The sequence below is a fragment of the Chiloscyllium plagiosum genome, unplaced genomic scaffold (genome assembly GCF_037043375.1).
Source record: "Chiloscyllium plagiosum isolate Xiang-an unplaced genomic scaffold, Cpla_swu_hap1 HiC_scaffold_27, whole genome shotgun sequence".
NCBI lineage: Eukaryota > Metazoa > Chordata > Chondrichthyes > Orectolobiformes > Hemiscylliidae > Chiloscyllium > Chiloscyllium plagiosum.
The window spans coordinates 62,991,997-63,006,029 of record NW_028270165.1 but is presented as its reverse complement, the minus strand read 5'-3'; the positions used below and the strand labels follow the sequence as shown (position 1 = coordinate 63,006,029).

Here is a 14,033-nt window from a genome sequence, read left to right as displayed (position 1 = left end):
CCGGACCTGCTCAGCTTTTCCAGCGGCTCCTGTTCTTCTTCCTTCAGCCACCGGCGCCATTCCTCTCCCACACTCAGGAACACTGCCTCTGTCCGGCCGCGGGACCGACACTGCACATGCGCCAACACATAGGGGGCGTGGTCCACACAAGTCGTCACCAACTGAGGGGGCGTGGCTGGGGGGGGCGCCCTCCAACCAATAGGGAACAATGGGGGTTGGTGTTCCCCGCCCCCAGCCTGTTCAGGAATGTTACTCCAGACCTTTGGAAAGCTGATACATCGGGAAACTTCCAGACACAAACAAAGGGATTTTCAAAGATGAATAGAAATAGGTAAGGTAAATTACGAAAGAAACATAGCATAAATTATCAAAAGCTTCTGTTGGTCTGCCAAAGGGAACAGAGTCGCTAAAGTAAATGTTGGTCCCTTGGAAGGTGAAACAGGTGAGTTAATAAGGGGAACACTGAAATGACAGAGCTGCTAAATCAATACTTTTCCTCAGTTTTCACGTTGGAGGACAGCAGTACCATTCGTATTGGAACGAGCAAGTCAAAGGCTATAGAAAAGGTAGAACTTAAACAATCAACGTCGATAGGTACACTATTAGGATTGAGGGCAAACAAATCCCCTGGGCCTGATGGCCTATTTCCTAGGGTACTAAAGGAAGTGCCAGTGGAGATTGTGGATTCATTAGTTACAATATTCCAAAATTCCCTGGACATGAGAAAGATTCATTGAGTTTATTTAATACAGAGATAGGTAGGTTCTTGATTGTCAAGGTGATCAAAGAAAGCAGGAGAATGGATTTGAGAAACGTTTCTTCCATGATTGAATGGCTTAGTTTCTGCTCCTATATCTTAGGATCTTATGGTTCCAGTGGATTGGAAAAATGCTAATGTAATGCCTGTATTCAGAAAGGGAGGCAGGCAATATGTGGGAAATTGCAGACCAGTTAGTTTAACATCTGTTGTTGGGAAGGTGTTAGGGTCAATTATCAAGGAAGCAATATCAGGACGTTTGAAAAGTCAAAACTCTATCCATCAGAGTCAGCATGGTTTTATGATGGGCAAATCAGATTTGACTAAGTTCTTCATAGATGTAACAAGTGGATAATAGGGGTCCTGTAGATGTAATATATCTGGCTTTTCAGAAGGCATTTGCTAAAGTGCCACAGAAAGCGTTAACTCGCAAGGTTATGCGATATGGGCTGATTTATCAGCTTGGATAGGTGGCTGTCTGATGGGCAGAAGATAGACAGTCCGAATTGATGGCTTTTTTTTCTGGATGGCAAGATGTAACTAGTCAGGTGCCACAGGGTTGGGTCCTTGGACCCCAGCTATTTACAATCTACATTAGTGACTTGGATACACGTATAAAAGGCTCATTTGCCAAATTTGTGGATGACACATAAATAGGCGTGATGGTAGATTGCAATGAGGATATATGAACCTTACAAATGGATCTGGATAGGTTAGGAGAGTTGGCCAAAATGTGGCAGATGGAGTTTAAGGTGGATAAGTGTGAGGTCATGCATTTTGATCAAAAACAAAACCAGCAAGGCAACCTATTATCGAATAGAGGGTTTGGGGTGACCTGGTGCAGAGGGATCTGGGTATCCTCATTAATGAGTCACAGAAAACTAGCATGCAGGTACAGTAGATAAGTAAGAAAGTGAATGCAGCATTCGCTTTTATCGCTAAAGGAATAGAACATAAAGGGAAGGAAGTGTTGCTGCAGCCAAACATAGCATTGCTGAAACTGCACCTGGAGGATTGTGCCCAGTTTTAAACTCATTTCCCCTTATATGGTTATGGTAGGGGATTTAACTTTCCAACCAAACACCAGGACTGCCATAGGTTTAAGGGTTTAGATGGAGAGGAATTTATTGAGCGTGTTCAAGAAAGATTTCTGATTTAGTATGTGGATATACCTATGGAGAAGATGCAAAACTTGACCTACTCTTGGGAAATAAGGCAGGACAGCTGACTGAGGTGTCAGTGGGGGTGCACTTTGGGGCCAGCAACCATAATTCTCTTAATTTTAAAATAGTGATGAAAAAGAATAGACCAGATCTAAAAGTTGAAATTCTAAATTGGAGAATGTCTCATTTTGACAGTAATAGGCAAGAACTTTCAAAAGCTGTTTGGGGGCAGATGTTTGCAGGTAAAGAGACGACTGGAAAATGGGAAGCCTTCAGACATGAGATAACGTGATTCCAGAGACAGTATATTCCTGTTAGGGTGAAAGGAATGTCTGGTAGGTGTAGGGAATGTTGGATGACTGGAAAAATTGATTGTTTGGTTCAGAAAAAGAAGGAAGCATATGTCAGGTATAGACAGGATAGATTGAGTGAATCCTTAGAGTATAAAGGTAGTAGGAGTATACTTAAAAGGGAAACCAGGAGGGCAAAAACTGGACATGAGATAACTTTGGCAAATAGGGTTAAGGACAATCCAAAGTGTTTTTACAAATACATTAAGGACAAAAGGGTCACTGGGGAGAGAATAGGGCACATCAAAGATGAGCAAGGCAGCCAATGTGTGGAACTACACGAGATGGGGGAGATACTAAACAAGTATTTTGCATCAATGTTTACTCTGGAGAAGGACATGAAAAATATAGAGTGTAGGGAAATAGATTATAACATCTTTAAAAATGTCCATATTACAGAGGTGGTGGTGCTGGATGTCTTGAAACACGAAGGTGGATAAATCTCCAGGACCTGATCAGGTGTACCAGAGAACTCTGTGGGAGGCTACGGGAAGTGATTGTTGGGCCCCTTGCTGAAATATTTGTATCATTGATAGTCACATGAGAGGTGCCAGAAAACTGGAGGTTGGTTAACGTGGTACCACTATTTAAGAAAGGTGATAAGGAAAAGCCAGAGAACCTGACATCGGTGGTGGGCAGGTTGTCGGAGTGAAACCTGAGAGATAGGGTTTATACATATTTGGAAAGGCAAGGACTGATTAGGGATCGTCGGCATGGCTTTGTGCATGGGAAATCATGTCTCACAAACTTGATTGAGTGCTTTGAAGAAGTAACAAAGAAGATTGATGAAGGCAGAGCAATGGACATGATCTATACGTACTTCAGTAAGGTGTTTGACAAGGTTCCCCAAGGGAGACTGGTTAGCAAGTTTAGATCTTATGGAATACAGAGAGAACTAGCCCTTTGTATACAGAACTGGCTCAAAGGTAGAAGGTGGTGGAGGAGAGTTGTTTTTCAGACTGGAGGCTTATGACCACTGGAGTGCCACAAGGATCGGTGCTGGGTCCACTCCTTTCTGTATTTTTTTATGCAAATGACTTGGATGTGAACATAGATGTATAGTTAGTAGGTTTGCTGATGACACCACATTTGGAGGTGTAGTGAACAAGAGGAAGGTTACCTCAGATTACAATGGGATCTTGATCAGATGTGCCAATGGGCTGAAGAGTGGCAGATGGAGTTTAATTTAGATGAATGCGAGGTGCTGCATTTTGGAAAAACAAATCAGAGCAGCACATCTACACTTAATGGGAAGGTTCTAGGGAGTGTTGTTGAACAAAGAGACTTTGGAGAGCAGGTTCACAGTTTCTTGAAAGTGGAGTTGCAGGTAGATAGGATAGTGAAGGTGGTGTTAGGTATACTTTCCTTTGTTGGTCAGAGTATTGAGCAGAGGATTTGAGAGGTTATGGTGTGGCTGTACAGGAGAATGTTTAGGACCCTTTTGGAATAAGTGTACAATTCCGGCATCCTTCCTCTTGGAAGGATGTTGTGAAACTTGAAAGGGTTCAGAAAAGATTTACAAGGATGTTGCCAGGGTTGGAGGATTTGAGCTATAGGGAGAAGTTGACTTGGCTGAGGCTGTTCTCCCTGGAGCGGAGGCGGCTGAGGGGTGACCTGAGAGGTTTATAAAATCATGAAAATCACGGATAGGGCGAATAGCCAAGGTCTTTTACCCCCCGAAATGGAGGAGTCCAAAACTAGAAGGTATAAGTTTAAGATGAGAGGGGGAAAGATTTAAAAAGGAACTGAGGGGCAACGTTTTCACGCAGAAGGTAGAGCGTGTATGGAATGAGCAGCCAGAGGTAGTGGTGGAGGTGGGTACAATTACAACATTTAAAAAGGTGTCTAGATGAATAGTTCGGATTTAGAGGAATATGGAGCAAATGCTGGAACTTGGGACTGGGCCAGATTGGAACATCTGGTCGGCATGGATGAGTTGAACTGAAGTGTCTGTTTCTGTGCGGTGTGACTCTAAGTCTATAACTGCTTTGACCGAAACGAGACCTTTTTACTGAAAATCTTCCTGCTGGAATTTTTTAGTGCACCCAGTTTCAGTCGATTTCTGGTGGGGAAAATTGGCATATGTCCTGTATCCTGGAAATTCTGAAAAATAAAAATAAATAATTCTCTCTGTGAATGGTATAATCCACACCCCGTGATGTGAATGGTACAATCCTCCCCTCCCCTTTTCCTCCTCCACACCCCTCCACCTTCGAATGATGCAATCGTCCCCCTCTGAATGGTATAATCCTTTACTCCCCCACAGCCATTAAAGGTACAATTCTCCAAAGTCTCAATGGTACGATCCTTTCTACACCACCCCGAATGAATGGTACAATCCTCCCCCTGAGCTGGGATTCCCCAATCCCTTTCTGTTTCACATTTCCGAAGCCTTTCCCATTTTGAAAACAGTCTCTGTTTCTGGTCTTCCCACCAAAGTGCATAACCTCAGACTTTACCACATTGTATTCCATCTGCCCCTTCTCTGACCATTCTCCTGGCCTGTCCAAGCATTCTCAGCATGGACCCCCTTTGGAACTCCAAAGACCTCTTTATGCCAACTCTCTGCCTTCTGCCAGTCAGCCAATCCTCTATCCGTGCCAGTAACTTGCCCCTCCTCCAGGGACACTTATCTTACTTAGCAGCCTCCTGCACGGCACCTTGTCAAAGGCCTTCTGGAAATCCAAATCGCTCACGTCCACTGGCTCTCCCTTTGTCTAACTTACTCATTGCCTGCACAAAGAATCCTAATAGATTTGTCAGACATGACCTCCTGTTGTCAAAGCCATGCAGACTCTGTCCTGTTTTAACATGCACCTCCACATACTTCCCACTCTCACCCTTCATAAAACCTGTTAAGTTTACCCATTTTTACCATAAATACGTTGTTCTGCTCTTTAAAATGAATTCAAGTTTAAAGATTTCATATTATGTATGTACACTACCTTTGCCCTTCATAATATTTAGCACAAGGTATGAAACAGACTGTGACTGCATCAAGTAAAGGAGTTAGTAATAGTGAGAAAGGAGTGGCTAAATATCTAAACGTACCCATGCAACGGTCAAGAAGGCACAACAACGCCTTTTCTTCCTCAGGATGCTCAAGAAATTCGGCATGTCCACAATGACACTCACCAACATTTACAGATGCACCACAGAAAGCATTGAATCTGGTTGCATTACACCCTGCTACGGCAACTGCTCTGCCCAGGACCGGAAGAAATTACAGAAGGTGGTGTGCACAGCACAGTCCATCACGGAAGCCAACCTCCCACCCATGTAATCCATCTACACTTCTCGTTGTCGTGGAAAGGCTACCAACCTCAAAGACCCCTCCCACCCCGGGAATGATCTCCTGCACCATCTTCTGTCAGGCAGAAGATACAGAAGCTTGAACACATGTACCAACAGGTTCAAGAATAGCTTCTTCCCTGCCATTATTAGACTGCTGAATGGAGCTCTCCAATTTGAAATTTAATGTTGACCTTGCTTCTGCGCACCTCCTGTGCAGCTGTAACCCTGTACGCCTCACTCTGTCTAAGCGCAGTATGACCTGCATGTCCTTGTTTGCTCGGATCTGACTGTACTGCTGATAAAACAACATTTTTGACTCTACTTAGGTACATAGCACAGTACAGGCCCTTCGGCACTCGATGCAGTACCGGCCCTTTATCCTACTCTAAGATCAGACTGACCTACATACCATTTATTGCACTAACTTTCATGTACCTATCCAAGAGTCGATTAAATGTCCCTAATGTATCTGACTCCACTACCACTGTTGACAGTGCATTTCACACAGCCACCACTATCCGAGTAGAGAACCTACTCTGACATCTCTCCGAAACCTTCCTCCAATTACCTTAAAATTATGCCGAGAGTGTGGTGCTGGAAAACCATAGCAGGTCAGGCAGCAGCCAAGGAGCAGGAGAATTGACGTTTTGGGCATAAGCCCTTCATCAGGAACGAGGCTTGTGGGTCGGGGCTGCTTAGAGATAAATGGGAAGAGGGTGGGGTTGGGGGAGAAGGTAGCTGAGAATGCCATAGGTAGATGAAGGTAGGTGTGTGTGTGTGTGTGTGTGTGTGTGTGTTTGTGAGAGGTGGGAGTTGGGGGGGTGGCAAGATGATAGTTCGGAGGGGGTTATGGTGCAGATAGATAGGAAAAAATGATGGACAGGTCAGAAGGGGCAGCACCAAATTGGAGGCTTGGGACTGGGATAAAGTGGGGGAGGTGAGGAAACTGTCGAAATCCACATTTGTCCTGTGTGGTTGCAGGGTCACAAGGCAGAGGATGAGGTGTTCCTCCTCCAGGCATCAGGTTTGGTGATGGATAGGTTGGAGAAGTGGGTGGAGCTGATAGATTGAAAAGTTGACGGACAGGTCAAGATGGCGTGCTGAGTTGAAGGCATGGGACTGGGATAAAGTGGGGGTGGGGTGGAAAATGATGTCTAGCATCTGCAGTCCTCATTCTCTCCTCCTTAAAATTATAGACATTTGTAAGGGGCATGGATAGGGTGAATACCCAAGGTCAAGTACTAAAGGGGCATAGGTTGAAGGTGGGGAAAGGGACCTGAGGGGCAACATTTTCACGCAGAGGGTGGTGTGTGTATGGAATGAACTGCCAGAAGTGGTGGAGACTTGTACAATTACAACATTTAAAAGGCATCTGGATGGGGATATGAATAGGAAGGGTACAGATGAACATAGGCCAAATGCTGGCAAATGGATCACTAGAATCATTTAAGGTATGGACTGAAGGGTTTGTTTCCAGCTCTACAACTCTATAACTATGTCTACATAGTTGGAAACCAATTTCACAAGATGAGGAATAGGTCATTCACCTCTTACAGCCTGTCCTGAGCTGTGGCCTAACTGCACATATTCCAGTGCAAGTTTCAGAAAGATTTCAGCAGCTCTTTTAAAAAATTGAAATGGGTTTAGACTTCAATGATGTTTCTGAATATATCATTTTAGCTATTCTCAATTTTAAAGATAAGAGTTTCGAGTGAACACAGCCCACACCTCGCAGTGCAGCCAGTAACCTTTACAATGTTGATGAAACGATGCAGTACCTGTACTCCTTAAAAATTTACAATATCTAATGATACTAGCTACTCATTCACTGCTCCATCTGATACACAACATTAGAAACTTGGTGCAGGAGGCTGGAAGAAATGAGCAGCTTTAAAACAAAAAACCATCTGGAGCTCAAAGCTTTCAATGAGAGTCTGAGTCCGGCAGTAAGTTCAGGTAATCTTTATTGTGACCCAACTTTGTTACAGCTTCAGATCCTCCCCCAGCAAAAAGATGTAGAGAAAGTAGCGGCTTTTTAAACAGCTCAAGGTCAAAGCACACACACTCCCCCGCATCCCCCCCCGCCACCTCACTTTCTTTACTATGGGTCAGCACAGAGTTGTCCCTTTGTAATTGGATCCTTGGTACAGCCTTAACCCGTGGGGCCGGGAACGGGGGCAGTGTGGAGTGAAACAGACTGCTGTGGGTCTGGAGTCACGTGTAGGCCAGACCAGATAAAGGATGCAGCTGGGACGACTGAGTTAATCCTTTCCCACAACTGCAGTTTCCTTCCCTAAAAAGGGCGTGAATCAGATTGGGGTTTTCTCTCCCCCCCCCCCCCCCCACAAAAAATGGTTTCATCGTTATTCCAATTGACCGTATTCCAATTCCGCCATCTGCCGCGGTGGTATTCAAACCCAACAGATCCCAGAACTGGGTTAATAGTCCAGTCGATAACGGCACTCGGCAGTCGCTTTGTCAGTCCCCCTGCAATGGCACGTGAAGTCGCTGGTGGCTCCGGAGGTGGGAGGAGCCGGGTGATAGCCTTCCCACACTCAGTGCAGCTGAAGGGCCTCTCCCCCGTATGGACTCGCCGGTGGGTCAGCAGGGAGGAGGAATAGCTGAAGGCCTTCCCGCAATCAGGACAGTAGAAGGGCCTCTCCCCTGTGTGGACCTGCTGGTGGGCCAGCAAATTGGAGGAACGGCTGAAGGCCTTCCCGCACTCGGGGCAGCTGAACGGCCTCTCTCCCGTATGGACTCGCCGGTGGGTCAGTAGGGAGGATGAATCACTGAAGGCCTTCCCACACTCGGGACAGCTGAAAGGCCTCTCCCCCGTGTGGATCCGCTGGTGCCTAAGCAGGGCAGAGACCTGGGTAAAGCCCTTCCCGCACTTGGGACAGGAGAACGGCCTCTCCCCGGTGTGGATGCGCCGATGAATCTCCAGGTCAGAAGGAGTACGGAAGCCTTTCCCACAGTTACCACACTTCCACGGTTTCTCCATGTCCGAAGCTTCAGCCACAAGTAAACGCATGTACTGCCCCTCTTTCCAGGCCGTATAACAGTTTCAGGCTCCACACTCCGTGCGCAGCAACAGTAGGGTCTCTCATCCAGTCCCACTGATAATGAAAATGTACTGAAATAGGAACCAACAAGCTTTGCTCCTTCTCACAGAATTGTAATAAAATATCGTGGCTGCCCCAATCGATTGAGTGACTGTCAGATATTGACGTGAAAGTGAGGACCGCAGATGGGGGAGAGTCAGTGTTGAAAAGTGCGGCGCTGGAAAAGCACAGCAGGTCAGGCAGCATCCAAGGAGCAGGAGAGTCAACATTTCGGGCATAAGGCCTTCATCTGTTCATTTTGAAACTTCTGTCTTCGGATCTTCAAATACTCTGGAAAAACAGATTACAAAAGTCATCACTGTCAATGCAGGGTAGAAATTCAGAACAAGCTATGGAGCATTCTTTTCTTTTGTTATTCCACAAAATTGAAAGCAACATCCTTCTCTCTCTCTCTCCCCCTCTGTTCTCACTCCGCTCCAAGTAATTCTCCTGCAGGTGCTGATTCAGGATCAGAACAGCAAAAACGTCAAGACTTACATATTGGATAACTCCACCTGAAAGTTAACATCTTTCACAACATTGGGATACTACTGAGAGTGAGGAGGTCTGATTTTGGGAAGCAAAACAAAATGTGTCAATTCAGGATGAATCGGGAATGCAGCTTGAGGAATAACCAGACACATCAAGGTATTAACACAGACACCAGAGAGAAACTGAACAGAAGAGACGTGGCAAACCTTAGTAGAAAGCCAGAGTCATTAAGATATACCGCACAGTAACAAACCTTTTGGTCCAATTCGTCTATGCTGACCAGATATTGTAAATCAATTTAGTCCCATTTGCCAGCACTTGGCCCATATCCCTTGGCCAATCCACCCTACCTTGCACATCCCTGGACACTATTTGTAAGTTAGCATGGCTAACCCACACAAATCTGCTCCTCCTTGGGCACGATGGGTACTTTAACACGGCCAATCCACCCTCACCTGCACATCCCTGGGCGCTATGCATAATTTAGCATGATCAATCCACCCTAACCTGGGCAAAGTTAAAAATCGCACAAACCCGGGTTATAGTCCAACAGGTTTATTTGGAAGGACCAGCGTTCGGAGCACTGCTCCATCATCAGGTGGTTGTGGAGAATAAGACCATAAGGCACAGAATTTATGGAAAGACATTTGTGGCCTGCCACTGAAATGATATATTGAAAAAATCCGGATTGTTAAGTCTTTCATCTTTTAGAATGGATTGCAGGTATCATTAATATGTAAATCCCAGAACTTCCTGCAAGGCACCCTCTCAAGATAACATAAGGCTTTACAACAAAAGGTGGCATCTCAGCTCAGACAATGCACTAAAGGTATGAGGTCAGAGTTTGCCTGTATCTCAGTCTTGAGTCAGACTGTTTCTATTTCCAAAGCAGGAATTTATAAAATATTATCTGGATTGACTGCCTGCATGAACTGCCGAGTCTCATCCACCAGCTGAAATGACTGGATAAGGAGGGCTTGATCCCCACAGTGCAATGAATTCCCACTTTCCACCAAAATCCCAAATGTCCACACTCACTCAATTGCTCTCTCACAAATCAAATATTTCATTGTAACTTCTTCTGCTCCCAGTAAGGGCAAAAAAATCTTTGAAAGTTGCTCTGAAAGTCCAGTCTTCACAACCACACTTCTGCTTTCACCGAAGACAATTAGTCATACAGCACGGAAACAGACCCTTTGGTCAAACTCGTCTGTGCCAAACAGATATCCAAAATTAATCTAGTCCCATTTGCCAGCATGTGGCTCTTATGGTTCTAAACCATGTACCCAGCCAGATGCATTTTAAAGATAATTGTACCAGCCTCACCACTTCCTCTGGCAGCTCGTTCCATACATGCACAACCCTCTGCATGAAAAAGTTGCCCCTCAGGGCCCTTTTAAATCATTCCCCTCTCACCTCAAACATATGCCCTCTAGTTTTGGACTCTCCTACCTTGGGGAAAAGACCTTGGATATTCACCCTATCCATGCTCGTTATAAACTTTTATATGGCTGCCCCTCAGCCTCCGATGCTCCAGGGTAATTCAAACCCTCCAAGTCTAGCAACATCCTCGCAAATCTTTTCCGACCCCTCTCAAAGTTTCACAAGTTCTTTCCGAAAGCAGGGAGACCAGAACTGGACGCACTATTCCAAAAGTCGCCTTACCACTGTACAGCCACAACATGATCTCCCAATGCCTATTCTCAATATGCTGACCAATAAAGGAAAGCATACCAAACACCACCGCCACTATCCTGTCTACCTGCGACTCCACTTTCAAGGAGCTATGAACCTGCACTCCAAGGTCTCTTTGTTCTGCAACACTCCCCTTCACTGTGCCAGTCCTGCCTGGATTGCTTGACCAAAATGCAAAACCTAATTTCTCTAAATTAAACTCCATCTGCCACTCCTTGGCCCATTGGACCATCCAATCAATTCTAATTTATAGTGAATTCTGCTTCCTCTCTTATTCTCTCAAAGCTGAAAATCTCCATCCCACACACTCTCCCTCCCTTCTCACTTTGTAGAACCTAATCCCTGCTGTATCTCATCCTGAAGGGTCTGTTCATGCTGTTTAACAGGCCCACACTCAGGGGAGATCTAATTGAAACATTCAGAATACTGAATGGCCTGGACAGAGTGGATGTTGGGAAGATCTTTCCATTGGGAGGAGAGACTAGGGCTCGAGGCACAGTCTTAGAGTAAAGGGAAGACCCTTTACATTGGTGATAAGGAGAAACATCTTCAGCCAGAGAGTAATGACTCTAAGGAATTAACTACCACAGAAGGCTGTGGAGGCCAGGTCACTGAGGATATCTAAGACTGAGATAGATAGGTACTTGAGTATCAAGGGGATCGAGGGTTACGGGGAAAAAGCAGGAGAATGTGGATAAGAAACTTAACAGCCACGATTGAATGGTATGAGCAAACCCAATGGGCTGAATGGCCTAATTGCTGTTCCTATATCTGATGGTCTCTTGCTGTCCTGGACACAAACTGCATGAATCCAAGTAAGATTCTGTTAATCCATTTTTTAAGATTAGAATCAGTCTAACCGTTGTGGTACAGACAGCCTCACACAGGGAAACTCACACCTTCAATACGTTGTCTGAGACAACATGATATCAATTGGGAATGTAACTTTTAAAAAGGTTTTGCTATTTACATATGAAAGAACTGAAACCAACATGGTTATTCTAAAAGAGGAGAAACTTAACAATAACCGAGGTCTTTTTCAATATATAATTTCAGTTACATCCCACTGTAAACTTTTGATATAAATTCAGTGTCTTACAATCTTATTCTTCACAACCACCCAATGAAGGAGCATCAGTCTGAAAGCTAGTGCTTCCAAATAAACCTGTTGGACCATAATCCTGTGTTTTTGATTTTTAACTTTGGACACAGAGCGTGAGAATTGGGAGCAGGAGTTGGTCATTTGGTCTTTGAAGCCTGAACCAGCATTGAACAGACCATAACTGGATATGAATCTTCCTACATCTCGGTGGATAGGCTGGGACTTTCTTCACTGGAGCACAGGAGGTTGAGAAGTGACCTTTATAAAATCATGAGAAGTATACATGAGGTGAATGGCAGGTGTAATTTCCCTCAGGTGGGGGTTTCAGGATTAGGCACCAAATTTTGAAAGGAGAGAGGAGAAAGGTTTTGAAAAGACTTGAGGCAGCTTTTTTTTTAAAAATACAGTAGTTCATGTGTGGAATGAATGTCCAGAGGAAGTGATGTTACTTTCAAAAGACATTTGGTTAATTACATGAATAGGAAAGGTTTGGAGGGATATGGGCCAAACACTGGCAGGTGGGACTAGATTAGTTTGTGAATATATTCAACGTGGACTAGTTGGACTGAATGGTCTGTTTCTGTGCTGTATGACTGTAACTGTTCTGTACTTGTCTTAAAAACATTTTCTTGCTTTCTCCCATAAACATCCATTTTATTGTTGCTCAAAACTCAGATGAACTCAGCCTTGAATATATTCAATGACCCCTAACTGCAGGAAGGCATCCACAATTCTGAACATAATTCCTCTTGTTAATATACCACTTGCTTTGCTGATTGCTTGCTGCACCTGTCTAACAACCGGCAGTGACTGGTGTAGAAAGACACTGAACCCCCTTTCTATATCCACATATCATTCCCTATTCCCTTGTGCCTGAAACATCGACTGTCCTGCCCCTCAGATGCTGTCTGACCTGCTGTGCTTTTCCAGCGCCACACTTACTGACTCTAAATCACCAGTGTCTGCAGATCTCACTTTCTCCACATCTCAGTATATCACCATTTAAATAATACACTTCCTTTCTGCTCTTTTTCACAACTTCATATTGTTGTACTCTTTTTCTCATGTTTTCCAATTGTGGTTTTCTCTACATTGTGGAGACTGAGCATAAACTTGGGAACGGTTTGCTGAACGTCGCAGGTGGGTCCACAGTCACTGCCCACTTTAATTCCCCTTCCCACTCCCTTTCTGAAAAGACTATTTTAGGCTTTCTCCATTGCCATAATGAACCAAATAGTAAATTGGAGGAACAACACCTCATCTTCCGCCTGGGCAGCCTATAGCCTAGAGGACTCAACATTGAGTTCTCCAGTCTCAAATAACCTCACTTCCTATTCCCCCCACGACTCCCTTCTCAGCTTCTCCCCCTCATTTCCACTCATCACTGTCACGAACCAGATTTATTCCTCCCATTCACCAACCAGGTCAGACCTTTCACCTATCCCCAATTCACCACCCTGCCCCAAGGACACTCTTTATCTGCACCCATCCACAATCCTGAAGAAGGGTTACCCCTGAAACGTCGACTTCTCAACCTCCTGATGCTACCTGGTTTGTTCTTCCAGCCTCCTGCCTGTCTATTTTGCCAATTGCGACACAGACGTGGAGCAACGTTCCCAGAGTCTGTCCACCACGATTCACTCCCTTTCCTTTCAGTTGCTGCAAGTCAACAACTGAAGCCCTGAATGAAAATAAAGAATTGGAAAAGGTGGTGAGAAAAGAGAGTGCCGTACTTACAGATGTTGGACAGAGGAAGGAGATTGCAGTCTGGGGTGAAGCTCAATCTTCATTCAGAGAAACAGGAGCAGTAGCAGCAGCTTCAGAAACTCAGGGTCCAACTTCCGCATTCAGACAATGGGGTGGCTCTGATTGGCAGAAGGACTAGACTCCTTCCGGTCCTCCTGTACTTCCTATTGGTCAATCAAAAGAAGATCGCGCGCCTTTTTGTGCGGACTGCGATGAGCATGCCCAGTGTTTTGCTGACACCCGGCGAGCATGCGCATGGCGTTGCTGACACCGGCAAACATGCGCTGTATGCTCTATCGGGATACTGGTGTTACTGGCAGATTTTAAGTGTCC

At 45.0% G+C, this 14,033-nt stretch overlaps 1 protein-coding gene across 1 annotated transcript; it reads right to left on the bottom strand.

The window, feature by feature from the left end:
* Positions 1–7,857: 7,857 nt before the first annotated feature.
* Positions 7,858–13,769, bottom strand: LOC148144440 (uncharacterized). Its single transcript, XM_087975328.1, has 2 exons — positions 13,692–13,769; positions 7,858–8,956 (listed from the first exon to the last, which is right to left on the bottom strand). Exon 2 carries the CDS (start codon positions 8,593–8,595, stop codon positions 7,858–7,860), a length of 738 nt encoding a protein of 245 aa, XP_087831454.1. The 5' UTR covers positions 8,596–8,956; positions 13,692–13,769.
* Between the last annotated feature and the right edge of the window lie 264 nt (positions 13,770–14,033).